The sequence below is a fragment of the Catharus ustulatus genome, chromosome 11 (genome assembly GCF_009819885.2).
Source record: "Catharus ustulatus isolate bCatUst1 chromosome 11, bCatUst1.pri.v2, whole genome shotgun sequence".
NCBI classification, from domain to species: domain Eukaryota; kingdom Metazoa; phylum Chordata; class Aves; order Passeriformes; family Turdidae; genus Catharus; species Catharus ustulatus.
Genome location: NC_046231.1, coordinates 14650912 through 14674437, shown reverse-complemented (window position 1 = coordinate 14674437; position 23526 = coordinate 14650912). Strand labels below are relative to the sequence as shown.

Below are 23526 nucleotides of genomic sequence, written 5' to 3'. Positions count from 1 at the left end.
AGGTGATGGATCCTCAACCCTGGAAGGCTGGAACTATGGGGAGATGCTACTGCTTCGTGCCCGAGGGCTGTCCTGCTCACCCAGGGAAGCCACACGGAGGAGAAGGGTGCTGGGTAGTGCTGCCCTCTCCTCCCCGCGGGGCCGGTGGGCCGTGGGCACCGTCGCTTTCATTTCACTTCTCTTGCTCAGGCGGTAAATCTCGCCTGACGGGGCAGGAAGAGGCACTGGGAGGGGGAGGAGGCACCGAGGCGGCAGCGCTGCCGGTTGTAACCTCAGCGCTTCCTCCCGGCACGGCGCCTTTCCCGCGGCACCCAGGGATGCTGCCCTGACACCGCATCCCTGGGCAGGTGAGCCCGTGGTCCCAGCCATGGCTGCGTCGCCTGGAGGGATCCCCACGGAGCTGCAAGGTGAGCATCGCCCGCCGCGCTGAGGGGCATCGCTGCCACATGGAAGCTGCCGCTACGGGGCCTGCTTGGGGTTGGCAGAGTCACTTTTGGGTCCCTCAGCTGTGACAGCTGAGGTTCAGGGGGGCCCATGCGGTGTCTGGGAGTCCTCTTGTCCGCAAAACTCATTTGTCTGTAGATAGATCTTGGACCAAGAGCATCCCCAGATAACCTGGCTCCTCAAGGATGGGATTCTGTGCAGCTCAAGCTGCCAGATTTGTGGGTGCTGCTCAGTCCCATGGGCTTGGGTTCCTCTGGCCAGTTGGGGATTCCCAGCAGCTCCCCAGGGAGGCACAGCCTACAGCTCAGCAAAGGGGGTTGTGAAGTACCACTACTCACAGCCTTCTCTTGGCTGATTGAAAAAGCAAAAGGCCACAGAAGCTCCGTGTCCTTCAGCCTCATCACCTCCACCCTTGCAGAGGGGTGGAAAGGAGCTGGGTCACTGTGTCCCCACAGCCTCAGGTCTCAGCTCTAGCAGGGTGGGTCTCTGGGGATGTGTGCCTCAAGCCCATGGGGCTTGATGTCATTGTGAAAACCTGATTTGCTCTGCACAGTGATGGACAGCTGTGGTTTTAGTCCTGTTTTTTCCAATGAGAGGCATGAATCAGGAAGGCACAGAGGTGCTGTTCAAGGCAGGAGTGATGCTCAGCTGGCTCACTGACAGTGGGAGTGACTGGGCTGTGAACCTGGGGAGGTTGGCACATGTGAGCACCCTGGCTGCTCTGTGGAGAGGAAGGACTTGAGTGACCAGCTGCTCCCTAGTGGTAAATTTGGAAAGGAGGGAAGAGAAATCAGGACCCTCTTCTCACTCAGTGCCAGCTCCCAGTGGGTGAGGCAGCAGGGCCAGTGTGAACCAGCAACCCCAAAGCCCTGTGCTCGGTTGAGGCTGCAGCAAATGATAAGGAAGTGGGGGCATCGCCTGAGCAGCAAAGGAGATCCACAGGTGGTGAAGTGTGAGGCTTGTCTGAGAGCAACCAGGGTCTGACACTCAGGTGTGGAGGGAGAGATGATTCAGCATCCCCAAGAGCAGTGGGGCGCAGGGAGAGGACCAAGGTGACTTCAGCTATTTAATTTCATGTGGACATTGGTCTTTTCAGAGGGCATCACCACCTTCCTCAGCACAAAGAAGGTGCTCCTGGTGCTGAGCATCCAGCTGCAGGTGAAATCCAAGTATGACGACTTTATCTTGGTATGTGCAGAGTCCAGCATGGTTTCTGCTTTCCTGGTTTCCCCAGGAAGGTGTTTCATGGCTGCAAGGAGGGACAGGGGTGGCTCCCATGTCACCATGGTCCCTTGTCACTCCTTGCCTAGGTCCTGACACCCTGGCGAGCCTATGTGCTGCCTGTGATGCTGCCGGTGAGGGTAAGTGTGGGGACCCTGTGCCATGGGACAGCCCTGGGGAGGCTTGGGAGTGACCCATGAGTCACCTGGGCCACTGGGAATTCCTCAAAAGCAGGATGAGGAGAGAGATGGGGCGTAGGGATGGGGGTCTTGTTTGAGGGCTGGGGAAGGGTGGGGCCAAGGCCAGGCACTACTCAAGGCATGGGAAAGTGTGGGATTTGGAGGGGAACCCTTGGGTTTCCTCTCTCCATCAGCACTGGGGGTTATCCTGCTCCTCTCACCCTCAGGTTCACAGCAGCTTCAGCTTCCTGGAGGTGAGGGAGATGATGGTCCAAGAGCCCAGTGTGGTGAGTGGCACCAGCAATTGGGACAAAGCCAGCCTGGGCATTACCCCTCTTCTGCCCACTCCCCCATGGCAAACCCAGTTAGGAGCCCACCACAGGATCTGGGGGTGTTCTGGTCCCCTGTTGCACATTGGGGTCACCAGTGTTGATCCTCATCAGGGGTGTTGCCCTGGAACTGGAGGTGCAGGGGGCACCCAGGGGTGCTGGGTGGGTGCCTGCACTTCTTCCCCTCCGGCATCCACGGACAGTGCTGAGCCAAGGCACCTCCTGCTCAGCAGGGACAAGGTGACAAACGGCTGCAGGCTTACCAAGGTGAAGACAAATTTAGCAGGAGGGTGTTTTAAACCCCGTTAATCCTCTTAGAGAGGGGCGGGCACACAGGGCAGGTGTGGCAGTGGGAACCACGGAAGAGAGGAATTCGATATCAAGGCTTGGATGCAATGGCTGAAATAGGGCTGTGGTCCTGGTTAACCTCTTGCCTGGTCCTTTCTGACATCCTGTCTGGCTTTTTCTTGTTAAAGCATCATCAGCAATCATGGCCTCAGCCTCCACACAGGGTTTCTGCTGCTCAGCAGGCTGTGCTCCGGGAGAGAACTGAAGGAGCTGGGCAGAGACAGAGGGGTGCAGGGAGTTGAAACCTCAGGGTGCAGGGGGGAGAGACATCTGACTGGGCTGTGGAAAGCCCAGGGATTGTTAAAGTGCAGGCAGTCCCACGCTCTCCTGCCTCCACAGCCCCGGGCACTGGCGGAAGCGCCGTCCTGCGCGATGCCAGCAGATAATTGTCATCCTGCTCCCACGGCTCAATCAGCGTGTAATTAAATCAGGGAGCGTGTTGCCATGGGATTTTTTTTTTTTTTTCTGATAAGAACCATAAGCTAAAAAACTCTAAACATCGATTAAATAAATTCAAGGAGGAAACCTCCATCCTCCAGCTGTGGCTGCTGCAGGCAGAGACAGGGCTGTTCTCACCTCACTGCGTCGGGCTGCCTCTGCATCAGCTTAAGCTGAATTTTCAGGAAGTTTATGCCTTATTCTGGCACACTGATGTATTTTAGGATGTATTTTATCCTAAATTCCCGGTGCTTGCAGCATTCCCTGTGCTTGTGGTGCTCTGGCAGGGTTGGCAGTGAGGAGCTGATGGCTGTCACCGTTGTGTCTGGGGGCTTGGGGACGCTGTGTGCTGCCAGCTTGCTCAGGCATCTCCCGTCCTTTGGACCCTGCAGGTTGTCATAGAAACAGATGCAGCGTCTTACGCCTTCCGGTTCATGTCCTTGGATGATTTGGAGCAAGTTGTTATCCATGTCACCATGTCACTTAAGAAGGTCTTTCCAGACTCATCCCTTGGGTAAGGGTCTTCTGTTCCTGAGGGGTGGTTGTGTAGGAATCAGAGCAACCCCTTTGCCCAGAAAAGCCCCAGATTGCAGAAACCTGGAATGGTTTGGGTAGGAAGGAACCTTAAAGATCATCTAGTTCCAATCCACCTGCCATGAACTGGGACAACCTGCAGCTAGAAAATCTCAGATATAAGATGGGTCTACAACCGTGCTTTTAGCTGGAGAAAAACACACGGATGGAGGCAAGATCCTGTTCCCTGACTGAATATTTCTGGCCACCTGATACACAAGGGTTGTAGCTAAGCATAAAGTGGTGGGGATGCTCTCCTCCTGGCCCACCCTGACACACCCCTCCGCTCCCTCCCCAGGACACTGCTCAAGAACTGCCCCCCCAGCCTGTACGAGAGGATCCAGCAGACCACAGACTCACTGGAGGAAACGCTGCAGAGCAACCCTGGGCCTTGTGGTAAGTCCTGCCATGACCTCCCTCAGGCAGGACCAGGAGGGTTGAAGCACCCTGGGGACCATTCCAGCCCTGCTTCCATCAACAGCAGCTCTGCTGACAGCCCCCACCTCTGCTGGCTTTGGTCAGATGGAGCCCATCTACTGGGGTCTGCTGTCCACCAGCCCAGCCCATCCTATGGGGCAGGAGCAGGTTTGAGGGGCTGTAGCTCCCAGGAAGAAGCAGACAGCAGGCAATATTGCTCAGAACCTTCCTGCAAGGACCTGTAGCTGTGCATGCTTCTCCCCACCTCATATGGCACTATTGCACAGCCAGAAGCTTTTCCTGTAGCCTGGTCTGGAGCAGGATGCCTCCATTATCACCACAGCAGTGTGCCTTGCCTGGTATCCACATGGATCAAGCAAAACAAGCCACAGCCCCCACTTGGGGGCTGACAGTAGACCTCTCTCCCCTTTGTGGAGGGAAGGGGGAGCCCTCAGCATAATTTCTGTGTCCCTGTCATCCCTCTCTTTATTCCTACTCACCCTAAAGTTCTCCTCCATTCTACCCCCAGAACTGCCTTCTCTTTGCAGGGGGGTTTTCAGAGACCTACGCTGCTCTGTGTGATTACAACGGCTTTGCCTTCCGGGAGGAGATCCAGTGGGTAAGCTGGTCCATGCCATGCACGGAGCAGTGGCAGTGGGTCACTTGGTGGGCAGGGAAGCAGAATGCTTGTGGGTGCCTCATGGAGCTGCTGGGGCTGGGACAGCCCAGATCTGGGAATTGCAGCTTTGCCTGGCTGGAATCAAAGTGCAGGTGGGAGCAGCATGCCTTGGACCTGGCTGTTTCCCAGACTGTGACCTAAGGGGAGCTCCTGGAAATCTGGGACCTTGCTGGGTGTCCTAGTAGAGGAGAATCCTGCTGGGACCCAGCCATAGCAGGACTCACAGGACTCACTGCACCCCCTTCCTCTGGACACTGATCCCAGCTCTCCTCTCCCTACACCCTCACTTCCACCAGCCTGGGGTGTGTTGCCTCCTGGCCATTCCCAGCAGGAGTTGTCCAAGACTCACCAATCTGTCCCATCAAGCTGGACGTGTCCCCTGCCAGCCAGAGCATTAGGGAAGGTTTTAGGCTTTGGGTTTAGGCAAGGGACTCCCCAGAAGAGGCACCCTAAGGGCTCAGCTGCCTCCAGCAGCACCAGGCACCTGAGCCCTCCCCAGGAGTGCTGAGCCTCATCCATGTGTTCATCCTTCTGGGAAGGATGTGGACAACATTTACCACAGCCAGGACTGCCGGGAATTCAACCTGCTGGACTTCAGCCACCTGGAGAGCAGGTGAGTCCCCCAGCCATGCTGCCTGCAGTGTCCCAAGCACTCATCTTCATTCTCCCTGTTCCTCTTGAGGGGCCCAACATGCTCTTCTGCCCATGTTAGAAGCTTTTTTAGCTTACACGCCCCAGGGATGCCACATCTGCAGCCTGACACTCCCCCGCACCAAACAGTCTGAGCCCAGTCCCATGGGGCAGCAGCTGAGACTCTAGGCAGCTTCTCTGTTCATTTTTAACTCTTAGAGCAGCCTGGGAGCTGTTTATGGGGCTGAAAATCCAATGTTGGGGCAGCTTCTTGCAGCTCGTGGCTGTCAGGTGTTTCCCTATGCAAAGCAGCTGGTGCTGCTTGCCACCCTGAAACTTGCCCTGCTCCCTACCAACCCCCCCAGATATCTGTTATAACCTTGTTATCATCTGATTATAACCTGATAGTGGGGCTGTGAGCTCCACTGTGCCTGGAACTCTCCCTGTGGGGCTCAGCCATGTCTCCATCCCAAGAAAGATGGAGCAAGGGCTCAACTCCCAGGGGAGGCAACTACCAGGCTGGGCTGTAGCAAAGGTCTGGGTTGGGTGTTTTGGGGAGCAGAGGATCTGTGTTCAGCTGGTGAAAAAGGAGACCGTTTAAGAGATTTCTTTGGATGAGGAAGTAAAAAAGAAACTTGTTTGCACTCAACCAAAACCTGTGGTGTTGCTCACATGAGAGCTCAGAGTTAAAAAGAAATTTTAAACCCTGAGGTTGAGATAGAAGCATGCAAATATTTTGATTAATTTTATTTTCCCCAAGGGAATAATCTGGGGAAGATGATCTGTACCTGTGGTTGCTTTAAACACCCAGTCCCCAGCCCTGTTGTGTTGGACCTTGTGTTGGGGCACATTGAGGCTGGGTGTCTTGGAGCATCCCAGGGCTGGGTCAGTTGGAACACCTCAGGTTTGGATGTGCTGGGGCACCGTGGGATGGTTGTGTTGCGGCATCCTGGGTGTCTTGGGGCACCCTGGGGCTGGATGTCTTGAGACATGCCCCAGCTGGGTGTTTTGGGTCACCCATTTGGGACTAGCCTTGGCTCATCCTGGCGCTTGACCCTCTCATCCCTGTCACCCTGCAGGGATGTGGCACTGAGTGTTGCTGCCTTGTCCTTCAACCTCTGGTTCACCAAGCTCTCCTGCAAGGATTTCAGGCTGGTGAGTGCTGGTGCTGTGGCTCTGGGTGCACCAGAGGTGGCCAGGTTCCCAACAAGGCTTTCTTCTTCCCTACCAGAATCAGGAGATTTCAGAGCAGCTGCTCTACATGCTCAGCAAATCAGTGACGCTGGAGGAGCTGGTGCTGGAGAACAGTGGCTTGAAAGCGTAAGTGAAGGTGCTGCAAGGCAATGCTGAGCAGGATCTGGGCAGCCTGGTGGTTCTTCCCTCAGTGCATGGAGCAGGGAGGTCCATGCATGGACCCTTGTGCCAGGGGTTGGTGGCTCCATGCCCTCCACACTGGGAAGGTCACTGGGAGCAGACTCCCTTAGCCTGGAAGGTCAGTGAATAGCACTCCTGGATGCTCTGCTTCCTTCTGGCTGCAGATGGAGCCAGGTCTGCCACACAGACAGGAACTGGTGCCATGTCCCTGTGAGATTACAGGGTTGGTGGCTGTGTTTCCTGGGGGTGTCCAAGCACTGCTCAGATGGGTGACCCTTCTCCCCACAGTGACTTCGTGCAGAGGATGGCCCAGGCACTCAGCAGCCATCCCAACTCTGCCCTGCACACCATCAACCTTGCTGGCAACCAGCTGGAAGACAGAGGTACTCAAATTCTGGGCTGGGATGAGTTTACACCTACAAAAACTCATGTTCAACTCCAGATCCCACCAGCAGCTGCCTCCTGTCCTGGTGGGATGGACACCCAGCTGTGCTGGCACCGCCATTCAGAGCTCTCTGCTCTCGTCAGGGGTCATTGCCTTCAGCCGGCACATGGAGAAGAGTTCCAAGGGTCTGCAGAGCCTCAGCTTGGCCAGGACAATGATCACAGCCAAAGGTAGAGCCCAGACACTCTTGCCTCACTCCACAAAAGGAGTGACAGGAGGGGCTGCAGGGACACCCTGGAAGGGGCACCTTCATGGATGTGATGTCCTGCTGCCCCAGCTGGAGGGAAGTTCCCTTGCTCTGCTCCATGGCTCTCCCCAGGGCAGGGAGCCTGTAGCATCCATCTCTCCCACTCTCTTTGAGCAGGGGTGAGCACATTATGCAAGGCCCTCACAGATAACAAAGCCATTGGATTTTCCCTCCGGCACTTGGACCTCTCTGGAAACCCCGGCACCCTGGCTGGGGATGACATCAGTGTGAGTACCAAATCTGTCATGGGTGGGGTGACATCACTCAGACTGTCCCCAGTGTGGTTTGGGTGGCTCTGGTGTCCTCTGGTCTGTGCCCTGCCCTGCAGTACCCCAGGGATGGGGAGCTCATGGCTGCAACACCCTGTGCCTGCCTGGGAGCAGCTGGGGACACCGTGGGGACATCCCCCTGCATCTCCCTGTGGGAGTGTGGGAGATGCCATCTGGAGCAAGGATGTATCCTGAGAGAGGGGGTTCCTGTGTGCAGGATTCACCCTGTGCTCAGTAGGAGTGGGGAGACAGGCTGGAACTGGGATTCCAGGGCTGCAGGGTGCTGGGTGAGGGGTGGGACTCAGGGGCAAAGCTGCTGAGCCCCCTCTGCTCACAGAACCTGCAGAGCCTCCTCCGCCACTGCCACTCGCTCTCCCACCTTAGCCTGGCTGGCACAGACTGTCCTTTGGATGCTGTGAGTACCATGCAGGGTGCAGGGGGTCCTGGCAGTGAGCCCTGCCCTCAGTCCCCCTCCATCCCCGGGCTGTGTGAGGGGCTGCAGCACCTCCGGGTCCTCCTGCACATGGCTCACATCCCCACCCTGGCAGCTCTTTGGAGCCCTGGTCCATGGATCCCACACCAGCCTCATCCACCTGGATCTTTCCAAAAACGTGTACTCCCACAAGTAAGCCCTGGGATGGTGTGAGGGGGGTACCAGGGGTACCCAGGGGGGTACCAGGGGTATCCAGGGGGTGGCTGGTGCTGGGTTGCATCCGCTGCCATGTTGTGTCCATTCTTTTCAGGAGGGTGAAAACCATCTCTCCTGACATCAAGGAGTTTTTCAGCCAGGCCTGCTCCCTCAGACATGTCTCCCTGGCAGGTACCAAGCTGCCAGCCGATGTCGTAAGGTGCGGTTGGGCTGAAGGGAATGGATTTGGGGTCAGGATGGATGGATGGCTGGATGGATGGATGGCTGGATGGAGCTGTGAGAGGCAGAACTCTGGGAAGGATGCCTTCCCCAGCATCCCACTCCCACTACCTGGACTGTCATTTTGGAGTCACCATGGCAGGTGCTGGTGCCCCCGTTTTTTGCACTGATGTTGGGGCTTTGGTGACTTTTCTAGGGCGTTGCTGCAAGGGCTGGCAGACAACAGTCACATCAGTGACCTGCACCTGGATCTCAGCAGCTGTGAGGTGAGGGCCCAGCAGCCATGGGGTCCCACTGGGGCAGTGTGGGAAGGTCCATGCCCTGTCTGACCTCGCCGACAGAAGGATCTCGTTTGCAGGGCTCTCTGCTCCCCTGTACTGATGTCTTGCTGTTTCTTCCAAGCTGAGATCAGCGGGGGCCCAAGTCATCCAGGATCTCATTCCTGATGCCAGCTCCATCAGTCACCTGGACTTGTCTGACAATGGTAGGTTGTTTTTTCCCAGCCTTGAGAAGATCTCCTCCATCTTCTGGACCTTCATGTCCAATCACCCAGCACAGAGAGGGGGGTGATTTCTTTATGCTCTCCTGCTTCAAGACTTGCCAAAATTTCTCATGTCACATCTTTCTTGGCACAGTCCTCTTCAGTTCACTGAATCTGGAGTGGTCTGGTGTTGCTGGTTCAGGGTTTGAAGCACTGAAAGGGTTTCCCTGGGCAGAAGCTCTTCCCACCTCTCTGCAGGTGTTTGTAGCCTCTGTAGCCAGCCTTGTCCAACTGTGGCCTCCAAAGCCATGGGCAAGTGATCCTGATCATCACAAACATCACCTCTGCCAGTTCTTAATTTCACCTAGAAGACCCTAAACTCTCAAACAGCGTTGCTAAGATCTCACAGCAGACCATGCAATTCCTCTGTAGCCAAACAGCTCTGGGAAAGCTGAGGTAGTTTGGAATCCTCCAGGACACCAGTGCTCCAAAAGCTCATGCTCTCACCCACGCTCTCAGGTCAACCTTTGCCAAAATGTGCTTCTATTTTTGGCTTTCCCAGTAGAGCATCTCTGTGCAGGAGGGGCAGTGCACAGGTGGGTGTTGGTGCCTGGTGCCCTTGGCTGGTTGAGCTGCTGGGTCCCTGCCCATGTCTCTGATTTCCCTGGGGATGGTGCAGCCAGGAGAGTGCAGGCAGCTGCCTGAAAGTTCAACTCCCTCTATGCTGTCCAGGATGGTGGGTGGATGATGGGGGGCATAGCAAGTAAAGCAAGTGCCATGTCCACCTCCCTTAGTGCCCCCATGGCTCAGCACAGCCTTGACACCCCAGTCAGGAGTGCCCACAGTGGCTGCTTCATCCCTGATGTTATTTCTCAGGGACCCCAGCCCTGCACAGGTCTTCAGTCTCCTTGGGGAAGCCGGGAAGGGAGGAAGATGCCCAGGAACTTCCCAGGCATCTCCAGCATCCCACTGTGGCAGCTTGGTGGCTCTGCAAGTCTCCTGTGGGGGACCACCTTGGTGCCATCTCCATGGATTTGGGTGTTCCCATCTCCTGCAGGCTTTGACCCCGACATGGTGACACTGGTGCTCTCCATTGGCAGAAGCAAATCCATTAGGCACGTCTCCCTGGGGAAAAACTTCAACATCAAATCCAAGTAAGTGCAAAGCAGCAGCACCCAGGCTTGGAGCCATCCAGGAATGGTGCACCCACCTTGACCCTCTCCCTATCAAAAGCCCATGGGCTGGTAGGAATTCCCTGCCCATCCTGGCTGCTCCAATGCAACAGGGAGGGTCACCATTGCCAGCACCTGGTGCAGTGTCAGAGATGGATCATAGCCCAGGCAAGAGAGGGAGGGACGACATGCCCCTGTGGGCCCAGGGCATGCACAAGTAACCCCCTCACACACACAAACACCATCTCTCCTGCAGGGAAGGTCTGTTGGATGTCCTGCACCGCATTGTCCAGCTCACCCAGGAGGAGGATTGTGTAAGTCCAGCTTGCCCTCAGCCACCACAACCCACCCCATCCCTGCTCCTGGTCACCCTCAGCCACCACTGTGCAGTCTCCATGATGGGGTGCCATCCAGATCCCTCCTGCACAGACTGGGAGCAGTCCTCCCTCTCTCCCACTGCCATTCAAGTCCTTCTGCTTTTATTTTTCCTCAGTCTGAAGCAGAAGCTCAGACAGAGGAGTGGGAGCTGTTCCTGTTCACCTGGGAAAATGGGAGCCTGTGTCTGGCTAAAGGCAGGGAGGAGACACTTGGTGTAACCTGGATTCAGCACAGCTTTCCCAAAAAACTTTTTTCTCCTTACTGCCTTCCAGGCATCTGAGCTAAATCCAGCCTGTTGCCTAAGCACTCATTGCCCTCCTGCTTCCTGAGGCTCAGGATCACTTGTTCTCTCCAAAACCAGCACCAGCCCAGAGGCTGCTGGACAGGGATGGAGGCTGTGCCTGAAGGGGACATGCACCTTTACATGTCCCCCTGTCCCCCTCCTTGTCCCTTTTCCAGCCTCTCCAGTCACTGTCTGTGGCTGAATCGCGCCTCAAACTGGGAACCAACGTCCTACTGAGTGCCCTGGGCAGTAACACCAGCCTCGTCTCCCTGGACATCAGCGGCAACGCCATGGGGGACACGGGGGCCAAGATGCTCGCCAAGGCCCTGCAGATCAACACCAAGCTCAGGTAGAAGCAGCTCTGTAACATCCTGAGGGTGATCCTGAGGTGATGGCTCTGATGCTGATGCCATCAGAGGTTTGTCATGGCTGCTGGTGGTCATGGGTGTGGTCCTGGACCACTCCTGGTTCATGGTTGGATGCTATGACTGCATTTTGCACCCATGGCAGTGCTGGCAGGGGACATATGAAGGACAAGAGAGCAGCTCAGTCCCTTCCCTGGTGCTTACCACCTCTTTTCCAGACTCCTGCACAGCCCAGTGTGCTGCAGACAGACCTTTGTGGTCACTGCCCTCACCTCATGCTCTGCCATCAGTTCTTAAAACACCACTTTTGATCACATTGTGTACACAAAGCCGAGGCAGGGGTGCCTTCAGAGGACAGGGAATGGTGTTCAGCCAGGGCTGTTCCTCTGGGAGATGTCTGTCCCTGCCCACAGGATGGTGCCTGAACGTGTCCTCCCAACCCTTTACTCCCTCTAGGCACCCACCTAATTTACAACTCCTTGCAAAGTCCAAGTTTAGGTTTTGGATACTGAAAATTGTAATTTTTAACCTCACTTTTAGTCTCTCTGGTGGCTGAGGTCAGCCTTGGTCTGACTCTTGCTGGCACCACCTCAGGGCAGTGTGGGTGTGGGCAGGGCTCACCTAGGTCCCTCTTTTTGCAGGACTGTGGTTTGGGACAGGAACAACACGACTGCCCATGGGCTCCTAGAGGTGGCTCAGGCTTTGGAGAGGTAAAGAAGGAGCCTCTTGGTCCTCCTGGCTTGTTACTGCTATGCAAGAGAGCCTCTGTCACCAGCATGTCACTGTCCCCAGGGCCTTTTTTCCCCTTGTATGGCAAGACCATCACACAGTTTCATGTCCCATGGGAGTTGGTCCACAGCTCTGGCCTTGCAGCCAGAAAAGCAACCTGACACCCATTTGATGATGACACCCCCATTACCAACCTCTGGGACTCCCCTGGGCTCTGCATCCCAACCAGCACAGCCCCATGTCCCCAGGAGCCCCCAGTGAGCACGAGGGGATCTGGTGGTGGTGCTGCTGTGATGCTCCTCTCCTCTCTGCCTGTGACAGGTGGATAGAGTTTGTTCACCTGCTGAGCACACCCCCCACCCTGTGTGGTGTTTGGCTGTGCAGAGAGATCTCTGGAAGTCTGAAGGAAGAGGGGTACATGGAGAGCCCGGGCAGGTGGTCACTGCCCCCACACCAGGGTCTGCTGAGGGCCAGGGTTTGGCCATCCCTATCTCCAGGGCTGGACCTCAGGACAGTGTCCAGGGTGCTGTTGGGTGGGCTCTGGGTCTGTGCCATGTCTGTGGGGACATGACCAGGAGGGATGAGGATGAGCCCTGGGTGCAGCAGCAGCTGCTCACCCCACTCTGCCTGGCAGGAATTACACGCTCAAGTCGATGCCGCTGCCCATGAGCGACGTGGCGCAGGCTTATCGCAGCAACCCCGAGAGGACGGAGGAGGCCGTGCACAAGGTGGGGGATGCGGGCTGGGGGATTCAGGGCCAAGTGCCACCATCACTGCTCATGGCCTCTTGCTCTGCAGCTCCAGTCCTGCCTGACGAGAAACCAGCTGCGGCAAACGCTGCCAGCGCAGACCTTCCGGCTGCAGCAGGGCATCCTCACCACCTCCTCCGAACAGGTTTGACGGACAAATTACTGCACGGGGCTGCTCCTCCCCTGCCCCAAACGACCCTGGCTTGTTCATGTGAGCTCTTGCAGCAAAACACCATTTTAACCTGGAAGGCAGAGGAGATTGGAGGGATGGAACAGGTTGTTCAGAGAAATTGTGGGTGCCAGATCTCTGGAAATGTTCAAGCCCAGGTTGGGCTCAGAGCAAGCTGGTCTGGTGGAAGGTGTCCCTGACCATGGCAGGGGGTTTGGAATGAGAGGACCTTTAAGGTCCCTTCCAACCCAAACCATTTCATGGTTCTGTGGTGAGGGTGGGGGCGGATGGAAAGCAGATCTCCTGGAATCCTGCTGGTTGCATCCATGCATTTTGTGCATATGCACTGCTGAGATAACTTGCTGCTATGCTAGCTGTACAGTGTGTTCCTACCCCCCTGCACTTTTGCCAGCAAATCCCTGCCGTGTGGCATCCCTGGTTATTAGGCAGGAATGTAACCTGCATATCCCCCCTCTGAGCACACTGTTCTTTGGGAAAGTCACAGCAAGGAGGGGAACTGGCAGTGCTGCTCCAGCTCTGGCACATGACACAGCCTCTCTGTGCTCCAGATGGTGAATGAGATCTGCCTGAGTGTGCAGAAGCACGTCGACATCCTCAGCACCTGCACGGGCAGGGAGGTGGAGACGGACATCCTCTGTGCTGAGGAGGCCATCAGGAATGCCAACCTGTCTGTCAGTGTGAGTGCACAGCGTGGGAAACCCCCCAGCTCACCCAGCATCCATTCGGGATCGAAGCAGGGCATTGATTAGTTAATGACATCATTAACCAGCAGCCAGGGAATTCCAGAATGTCGATGCAACAGACACAGAGCATCAAGCGCTTGCAAATATTAAAGAGCAGCTGAGAATTTCTGAATTCGCTTTTAGAACAAAGATCAAAATGTTCTCAGTCCCCTTGCCCCAGAGATACAAAGCTGTGTGCACACCCCCACAGGGTTACAACCCCTTTTCCTCTGGCATCCCATGCTCACATGTCCCTCCTTGGGACAGATAGGTGCTTCAGCTTTGAGAACACCCTGCAACCCACAGATGCCCACACTGCTGAGAAACCTCCCTGAGGGGTCCCTCCCTGTGGCACCTTCATCCCACGCCAGCAATGGGGATGCTCCATCAGCCCATGACAAAATCCATCATGTTGGCTTGGCAGCTCCTGGCTGTCAGACCTGATTTGATCCTCCTGATCTTAGTTCTCTCTCCCCATTGCACCTTTTCCTCTTCCTCCTTTCCCCTTTTCCCCAACTCTCTGGCACCCCCCTGGTTACTTAATCTGCAGAGACAGGATCTAAGAACACAGCACTGATGTCAGAAAGGTGATGAAAGGGTTGGTTAAGGGTGTGCCTGATGCAGGTAGTGGGGTGCAAGAGGGGAAGGAGAGTCAGTGGGTGGTGGGGAGAAATTGAGGAGACAAAGGGACTATGAGCGACAAGGATGCCCAAACCTGGTCCAGCAAAGCCGAAAGATCACTAGGTCTTCCTAGCTGGTGATGCTCTTCCATGGGGCAGCCATGGACACAGGCTATGCATGGAAATACGGGAAGAGAAGATGAGGTGACATGGGATGATCCACACCATCTCTTTTCCCATGTCAGATCCTGCCCCTCTTGTATGAGGCAGGGAACACTCCCTACCAGAATGGCAAGCTGCAGCACAAGCTGGAGTGTCTCACGGAGGAAGCATCACAGATCTGCAGCCGGGAAATCCAGGTGGGCACCGATGGGCAGCAGGGGATGTTCATCAGCCTTGGCCCAAGGATAAGGGGGATGGTGTCTACTGAAAGCCCTATGAATCCTGATAGAAAAGAAACTGAAACCTTCCTTTCCCCCCCCAAACTTCAGGCAATCATGCAGGCAGTGCTGGACACGGCCCACGGGCTGTGCCCAGCTGTGGTGCAGAAGAGCGGGGTCAGGGATCAGCTGGTCAATGCCATGTCGGAGCGGATCTGCCTCCAGGACCACCTCAGCCTCAATGCAGTCCTGGACCAGATGGTTACTGATGTCTTCAGCAAGCTGAAGTGGGTGATGTGCTGTTCTTCCTTCTTGCTTGGTCACTGGCACTGACCCATGGGGTCAGAGGAGCATTGTGGGGGCTCTCTACCATCTTCTCTCCCCAAATTGTGGTAGAGATGTGCTGGGTCCTGCTGCTGTGTTTTTCCAGCTGCAGTTTTGCTTCCTGCTTGGATCCACTTTGGATGAGTTCCTAGGGTGCTGGGGAAAGCCATGGAGTGATGTTCCTGCAGGTACATCTCCTTGGCTGACCCTGACCATCAACAGTGGGATGCGTTTGGCATTTTCCATCCCAGCCAGCGCCTATTCCCATTCCTGCACTGGCAGCACAGACCTAGCCAGCCACAGCACATGGGCATGTCCTGGGATCCCCTCTGTGTTCCACAGCCAAGCATCCATCTCCTCAGCAAAGCCCTCCCTGGGGAGGTGGCCCCATGGCTTGCAGGCTTGGTGGATGCTGGCCCTGAGAGCCCTCTTTCTGCTCCAGTGAAATCAAGCTGTCCGTCACAGCCGCTGTAGCTGACTGCATTGTGGATGCTGTGCTGGGAGACCTGACCACTGCCCAGCACAAACTGGTGAGTGCTGGGGGCTGCCAGCACCTGCAGGATGGGGATGTGGGGCTGGGATACAGGATGGGGGCTGGGTATCCCAGTATTGTCCAGATACCTGGACACCAATGCTCTGGCGACGGATTTGCAGGCTGGGAAGCAGGACAATTCCCACCCAGGCTGGTTTTCCTCCCAGGTAATCCTCTCCCAGTGTGGTCACAGCAATATTAACACCCTAAGCAAAGTCCCAGCACTGCTGCCGTGTGGTGGGGGGTGCTGGGGTGACTCCAGGCACTGGCCACTCCTGCAACAGGGCAGCTGCACTGGGCTGGACACTGGCTAATCAGGCCTAAATCCGCTCACAAATCCCAGCCGTGGGTAGGGAGCAGAGCAGCGCGGAGCACACAGGGCAGCCGAGCACATTTCAGCCCCTGGGATAATTTAAGCGCTTCCTAATGGTTTTAGGCAGAGAGCCTCTCCAAGCAGGGGCTCGACCTCCTGGTGCTGCCGCCGGAGTCGGCTGAGGACGATGCCACGGCGCTGGCAAGGGGCAGGAATCCTGCGGACCTCGCTGCAGAGGAGGTAGGGTCCGGACCCGCTGCTGCCGCGTGATGCCCGTGGTATAACCGCCCTTTATCCGCCTTACCGGATGATGCCTGGCTTAACACCACGGCCTCTCTGGGTGCATGCACCCCCTGGCACCCCCAGGGCACAGCTAAGGCAATTAGTCCTGGAAAATGGCACCATTAGTCTGCCAGGCTATGCTGCTGGCACCTGGAATGTGTCCTTGTGGCAGCCTGGCTGCTTGCACCTCGCATAGTTCTGGATGGGGAAGTATCCAGTCCAGCACTGTGGGTAGTTTTGGAGATAGGACAAGATGGGGGGGTGCAGACCTGGGAACCTGGGGGTGATGGAGGGATTGCACCCATCACTGGACAAAGCCTGGCTGGCTCTGGTTGCCTCTTGGCACAGCCAGCTTGTCCATGCCGGAGCTGCCACCATCCCTCTCTCCCTGCAGTACAAGATGGCCCTGCGGAGGAGAAACAAGCATTTCAGGAGCATTCGGCCCACACCAACTGTGAGAAGTAAGGTCACGGGCTCAGTGGGTGCTGTGCTGCCTCCACAGGGCATGGCAGGGCTGGGGGCTCGCAGCAGCAACGTGGGGGCCTCACGGTCAGAGCCCCCCACAGTGATGGGCAGCGGAATCTGGACTCTTCAGAGAGACCCTCCCAGTGCCATGGTTGGAGTCTGTGGGGGAAGCTCACCTTGGCCTTGCTCTTGTACTGGTTTTGGACCTCAGCTGGCTTGGTGCTTTTGGGCAGTGGAGTAAATGCCCTGAACTCCCTCCTCATACAGCCAGCTAGGGGTATCTCCACTGCCATCCCACGGTCCACCCTGAGTGTAGACATCCCCCACTCACCCAGCAGCCTTGGGGAGAAGACATTGCCCGTGGGTTTTCCTTGCTGCTGGTGTTGCCCCCAGAGCCCTGCACGCCTGGGAGGGGAGCGAATCTCAGGGGAGGCATAGACAGCTGTGGCTAAAGCAGAGCTCATGCAGACTCATGAGATTCCCCAGGGGGTACCTGAGCCCCGCAGCACCCTGCCACCCATCCAGAGGGTACGTGGGGGAGGGAGAAGCTTCCTGCAGAGCAAAACCTGTGTGTTGTGAGTGCTGCTTGCCGGGCACAGCTCATGCCGTACCACTGCTGCCTGCTGCCGGTCTCAGGGCTGGCTGCGGGGCTCGGCCGGGCCCCTGCCCGAGCATCCCCTCACACTCCCCCAGAGCATCATCCCCTCCACGCAAAGCTCCAGCGGCGGCGGCGGATCCATCGGGGCTGCGCCGCAAAGCCGCCAGGCGCGCTCCCGGCGGGCACGGCCGCGCTCCCCTCCCCGCGGCACTGCCCGCGCCCGCTGACCCTCCGCGCGTGGGCGAAGGTGACGGCGTCGGTGATGATGATGGTGATGATGATGATGATGGGGAGGCCTGGCGAGGGCGGGTGTCAACAGGGACCCTGTCGCCCCTCGTAGGTGTCTCGGAGCTGGAGCCGGCGGCGGGTCGAGACGCCAGCGGGCTCCGAGCTCACCGGGCGCCGCCGTCACTCAGCCCCGCCGCGCCGCCGGCACGCCCTGCCTCCACAAAGGATGCTGAGCCTGCGAGCGGCTCGCTCCCCGCCACGCAGCCTGCCACCGCCACCGGATTCCTTATGGACCTGCCGACCGCCGGCGAGAAGCTGGAGCATTGCACCAAAGCCAGGCCCCGGCCCAACCGCCGGCACAAGCAGCCGCCCAGCAAGCCGAATGTAAGGGGGGGCATGGCTGGCAAGGGAGGTGGGGTGTATTCGGTGTGTTTTTCCCATTTTTTTTTCCGCTTGGGTGAGTTATTGCGGTCAGTATTTGTTGCAAGGCAGGAAAAGGAGATGCGCAAAGACGCGGTGGGTTTATTATTCTGCATTTCAGCTGCTGCCGGAGCCTCCTCCTCGGAGGGGGACAGCCTGAAAGGATGGGCAAGGGGGCTGGGGGGGCCGAGGGGAATCATCCATCCTCTTTCCTGCTCCCCACTAGAAGATGCTGAGCAGCAGGAGCCAGGAGAGGAATGAAAAAACCTGCAGAGTTTGGGTGCAGAGGGCCAGCGATGTGTTCAGCAATGGCTCCAGCTGCCTCCCTCCTGAGCTCCATTTGCTCCCCCTTACCCAAAATCCATCATCCCTGAGGCACTGGAGGCCACCACGGCTCCCGGTGATGTTTGTGGGGCTCTACCAGCCGTGATGATGTGGGCTGTGCTCCCCCCATCCAACAGGCGCCTGGGTGGGGATCCTGCTTTTGCACCCCCCTTCCCAAAGGAAAAGTAACTTTTGGGTGCAGTCAGTGGTGACTCCAGCCCCGTCACTGTCCCTGGGGCCGGCATCACCTCATCCCCATGCCACCGTGATGCAGCTGGATCTTTTCACTTGCTGGAAAGCCCTGGCTTGCAGGGCTGTGGTAATGCTCGCCCTTGGATCATGGTGGGCTCGGGGCCGGAGGGGAGGCAGGAGCTGTGTCCCACGGGCAGGGTGGGTGCTGGAGGTTGGCAGGGCCAGGGGACCACCACCCTGCAGTGGGACAGGCACACCTGGCAGCCAGGGTGGGCCAAGGCTTGAGCAAGGACGGGCTTTGATGGATATGATGTGACAGAGAGAGCAGATCTCAGATGGCTGGAACAGCTCCTGAGCGGCATCAATCCAGCTGTAATGAAAAGTCATTATGGATTGAAATGCCACCGATGGGCAAGCGCCTCCCTCTCATCGATAGGAAGCCGCTGATGCAGTACCACATGCCAGGGAGAAGAAGGTGCCATGGCATGGAGGAAGGCTTGGCCATAGCGTGGACCTCTTTGTTATGGGGATGGAGCAGGTGGCTCCCATGCAGGCTGTGGTGGCACTCCAAGTTTGGACTTGAAACATCTGAAGGATGCAGGTCCTTGCAGGTCACCTGCTCCATCACAGGGGTCCCTTTCTTGGAGCTCAGATGGAGGAAGTATCCCTGCCAAAGGCTTCTCCCACCGTACAAGTGCCATATCTCAGCCACTGTGCTGGGCAAGGGGTTGGAAGGAGCCTGGGGCTGCCTGGAGCTCCCAGTGCTGAAGGGAGGGAGCAGGATTAGAGCTTGGATGCATCTGCTAACATCATGGTTCGGCTTTAATGCTGGGTATGAGATGGAGCAGGACCCATCCTGCAGGGGTACCCACTTGTTCATGCCCAGTGTGGGTGACACACCTTCATGCCTGGGGGCACCTTTGCCCTGTGCTGGGCTGACAGCAACTGTCACTCACAGGTGCAGCCCGTGGCCTGCGAGAACAGCGAGGACAGGAGCATCACCCGCGTGGACGAGGGGCTGGAGGACTTCTTTGCCAAGAGGCTCATCACAGAAACACTGCCGTAAGCCTGGGGGGTGCTCAGGGCCCACACCCATCCCCAGGTTTCAGCAGCCTCCCTGCAAATGCTGCTGGTCCCAGTACAAAAGGGATGCTGGAGAAAGCAGCATGCCCAGGGATATTGCCCAGGGCAAGGCTGGGGAAGAGGTATGGGATGGCAGCCGTGGTGTGCTGGATGTGGCCATGGAGTCTGTTCCGCAGTGGGGAGCCAATGAGGCAGCATGCATGGGAACCATGCTGGGAATGGGTGCCCTTGCCAGGACACTGCCATCTCAGGTGGAGTGTCCAGGGTCTGTATCCATCCCTTTAGGGTGGGCAGGGATAAAAACCTGATCCCTTACCTCCTGGCAGCCTGGAGCTCACCTTTTCCAATGCTTCATCTCTCCCCAGCCCCACGACTTCAGAGACCTGCCCAGGATCAGCCCCTCTGGCTCCCTCTGGTTCCCGCACCCTCAAGAAGAAAATCGGGAACTTTTTTGCCTTCAAGAAACCCAAATCCAGCCGGGGCTCGAGGTGTGAGAAGGAACCTGAGGGTGGTCCCACCGCCCCTAGGAGCAGGCGCTCGATGCTCAGTGACATTTTACGAGCCCCCAGCAAGTCGGGCGAGTCAGGGAAGCCCCTGAGTAAATCAGAGGAGGGGGGGCTCTCTGCCGAGCCCCACGCAGAGCCTGAGCACTGCCAGACCCCTGACTCTGCCCGGAGGATCCGGCCCAAGTACTCTCGGGAGGGGAAATCCCAGTCACTCATCTTGCTGTCTGGGGAGGACGAGGATGCACTGGGGGTCAGGCATGACAAGGTAAGCACTGTCACACTCACCGAGTCACCACCACTGTTCAGCTCACCTGGTGAGTGCTGTTCCCACCCATGGGTGCCAGTGGGGTTACCAGGGGATGGGGAGACACTGGAGTGATGGCTGGGGATATTTCCACTGGATTGTGCCTATGTCACCGTCTCCTGACAGCATGCCTGGGGTTGGGAATGTGGGTGCCCTGCAGGCAGGAGTGTGGGTGCCATAGGTGCTGTGGTGGGTCCGTGTTCCTGGCAGGGTTGTCTCTCTCCTGCAGAAGAGGCACCTGGAGAAGAGTGAGGCGGAGTTGTCCAGCTCCTTTGAGCAGCGCGTGCAGGTCATGCTCCATCGCATCGGCGTCACCAAGGGCCCAGCTGCTGACAGCAAGAAGCTGCAGGTGGGGACTGGTTCTATTTTTGGGATGGACCCTGCTCCTCCAGGGTGGAAGGAGATGGGGGCCCATAGAGTGGGGGACATCTCCCCACTGGGACTGGCAGCACCTAGCTCAGTGCTGCCACTGCCCATAGACTCTGCCCTGTTGCCTTACCCTCTGCAAGGGGTGAATGCCTATACACTGCATGATGTCTGTCAGTCTGTCCCTCCTTTCCTGGCATGCACTCATTCCCTACAGCCACATCAGAGCCTGGCAGCAGCAGTCTGCCCTCTGCACCCATTGTCTCTGCGGGTACTGCCCCCCTGACACCTCCCTTACCAGTTTTTTCCCCCTTGCAGAGCAAAGACAGCGAGATCAAGAAAGCCGGCTCAGATGGTGAGGGGCTGTGCCCTCCCCACCCTGACCCCCACCCAGCTGGGCACCCATGGGTGGCCCTGTGTAGGCCCCCTTGGACTCCCAGCTGTGGGTCCTGCTCCATCATCCTCTTGTTGGGTGCTGGTGGCACTGGGCAGACCCCAGCTCACTGATGCTGGCCGGTGACTTGTGCTTGCAGGGGATATCGTGGACAGCTCTGCAGACTCCCCTCCATCCCTCAAGGCTCGCACACACTCTGTGTCCACAGGTGGGTCAGCAGTGCATGCTGGGGGGGGGGGTCACACCAGCCCGTGGGCCAGAGGGCTTTATCCCCTCCCCTAGCACCAAGCATGGGGACTGGAGCCAACAGGGATTGGTGGGCACAGGCACGTGGGCAGAATTCCATCCTCGGGAGGGTGTCCTACACCCATGGGTGCCCATCCCTGGAGATGGCGGATGGACACCCAGCCCATTGCCCAGTCCCTGGGCTGGCTGCAGGCTGGTTCCCAGCACCAAGAACCATCCTTGGGGCTGTCACTTCTGGATGCCCACAGCTCCATCCTGCCTGCCCCACAGACGCGCCCTTCCGCAGCTCAGCCGCCAGGATGGAGCCCAGCGCCGAGCCCCGGCCAGCCTGGAGAGCCCTGGGACGGCAGCTGCCTGCTGAGCCTCCGGCCAGCAGCTCCGACCAGCCCCGGCGCTCCTTCACCCTAGCAGAGCCCAGCGGGCTGCCAGAGCCCGGGGGCCAGGAGGGCTGGAGCAGCAGCCTGCCGCGGCTGGGCAGGAACGTGCCAGTGGCTCTGCCACGGAGGGTCAGCCATGGTGGGGAGGTGGGTGCTGGCACCCTGCCCACACCACCCAATACTGAAGGTAGGGATGTGCGAGGTGCCCAAGGGTGCCTCGTTCCACTGCTGGCCTGTTCTTGGAGCCCTTAGGAATGGAGGGCAGCAGGGAGCCAGGCACAGGGTGGGTGCTGATGGGGCCTGCCAAGTGGGGTGCTGTGGACTATTCTCCAGTGGCATCTCCCCATTGCTTACACAGACAACCGGCTGATGGCACGGCTGGCAGCGCCACGGCCGACCAGCCGTCGAGCACTGTCCGTCCATGAGGAGCAGCTCAGGGAGCCCGAGTGCCCGGCGGAGCTGGGAAGTAAGTTGGGTCTGAAGGGGGACCCCCAAGCCCTCCTTGTGCCTAACACCAATGGAGGTGGGTGGTGGTGTTCCACGCGCATGCTGCTGCTGCCTCTCCCAGCTGGTGGGTGATAGACAATGGCACTGCCACACTGGAAAGTTCCTAAGGGGAATTTGGCATTGGGATCAGTTCCAGCAAGAGCCAGGTCACTCTGTGCCCCACTCTAACATGGGGCTGGGTTGTGTTTTTCCTCCAGTGGGCACCGTTCCCCTGCGCCTGCGGCGTTCGCCTGTGCTCAGGCACAGGACCAAGCACGAGTCCCTCTCAGAGATGGAGGGTGAGCCTGGACCAAGCTTGGATGAAGGTGAGATGTTCCCCTCCCCGCTACTGCAGGTGCTGGGGTACCAAGGGTCCCCCCATGCTTACACCAGCACCTGTGACCTCTGTAGGTGCCACGCTGCAGGACTGGCCCCGTGCCGGGCTGGAGGAGCCGCAGGCTGGCACAGGCACTGAGGGTGAGCAGCCACAAGCCCTGGCACAAACTGTTGGGAATGCACAAGACTCAGCTGCCATAGACCAAAGACGCCCAGTGCCAGGCCAGGAGGAGCCAGCCCTGGGACAGTGAAGCCCCTGCATGTCACCACGCTGTTCCAAATAAAACCCTGCAAGCAAGTGCACTGTGCCGGGGTGCTTGGCAGCTGGGGTGCAGAGAGAACAGAGGGGCCACCAGGCTGACATGGATGTGCCAGTGATGGCATTACCCAATTTTCGCCATGGGGACAGCCGGGCCACCAGCATCACCCAGGATGCCCAGGGACTGTCAGAGCCTGCAGGATGCATCCAGTGGTGTTGCAATCCCCAGTGCCCTCTGTTGCTGTGGGCTGCAGCGGGGGAGCCGGTGATTTTAGGCAGCCAGCTGTTTTTAGGAAGTGTTCCTGAGGCACTTTCACCACTCCAGCTCCTGACCCCATGGCGTGGGTGCCGCTCTGTCCAGCCCCCGCCAGACGCAGGCTTCCATCAGCGGGACCACACTCACCGCCTTTCAGCACGCAGCTCCATCCCCGCAGCTCCCTGACGGCACCAGCGTGATCCTGACACCCCAGTGGCTTTCTCCTGTGTTGCCCTCTGCTCTGGACCAAACGCATTCCTTACACCGATGTTTACGACAAAGCAAGATGCTTGTTTTGTTTTTCTTTTTTTTTTTTTTTTTTTTTAAATACAAGAGCTGTGTATTTAAAAAATATACAATTTTTAATTTCTACAGCATAACCCTGCAGGATATTTTTTGTAATAAACAGTGCAGAACCCTACCTAAATTTATTCAATAAACCATCCAAGCTCCTAGGGGACCTTTGGAGCAGGAACAGGTTGTGGGGCCTCTGCCAGTGCTGCTATGGTGGCACTGGGTTACGTCTTGTCCCCACTCACTGGGACGAGGCATTTGGAAAGAATGAAGAGGTGGGAGAGGGATGATGCTCACATACAGGCATTCCTGAATGAATGCTTTTCTCCCCTCTCGGCACTGAGGGTATTGGCTTTCAACAGCTCATGTGCCAGCACCACTGGAACCAGGGTCTCTGCAGCCAGGCCAGCC

The 23526-nt window shown here is 57.7% G+C and overlaps 1 protein-coding gene across 1 annotated transcript; it reads left to right on the top strand.

Annotated features, from left to right (window-relative positions):
- The first annotated feature begins 367 nt into the window (after positions 1–367).
- On the top strand, positions 368–23242 carry CARMIL2 (capping protein regulator and myosin 1 linker 2). The gene is made up of 40 exons (XM_033069964.1): positions 368–407; positions 1541–1632; positions 1755–1805; positions 2072–2131; positions 3352–3473; positions 3831–3928; positions 4498–4568; positions 5168–5241; positions 6338–6413; positions 6490–6578; positions 6921–7015; positions 7161–7247; positions 7442–7551; positions 7931–8008; positions 8142–8218; positions 8337–8441; positions 8658–8727; positions 8864–8945; positions 10000–10096; positions 10371–10428; positions 10952–11124; positions 11782–11850; positions 12504–12597; positions 12668–12763; positions 13357–13485; positions 14396–14509; positions 14642–14817; positions 15297–15384; positions 15823–15939; positions 16376–16442; positions 17385–17656; positions 19167–19270; positions 19657–20062; positions 20331–20450; positions 20786–20822; positions 21001–21069; positions 21378–21671; positions 21843–21950; positions 22189–22296; positions 22382–23242. The coding sequence occupies exons 1-40, from the start codon at positions 368–370 to the stop codon at positions 22555–22557; spliced, it is 4449 nt and encodes a 1482-aa protein (XP_032925855.1). The 3' UTR covers positions 22558–23242.
- Positions 23243–23526: the final 284 nt, after the last annotated feature.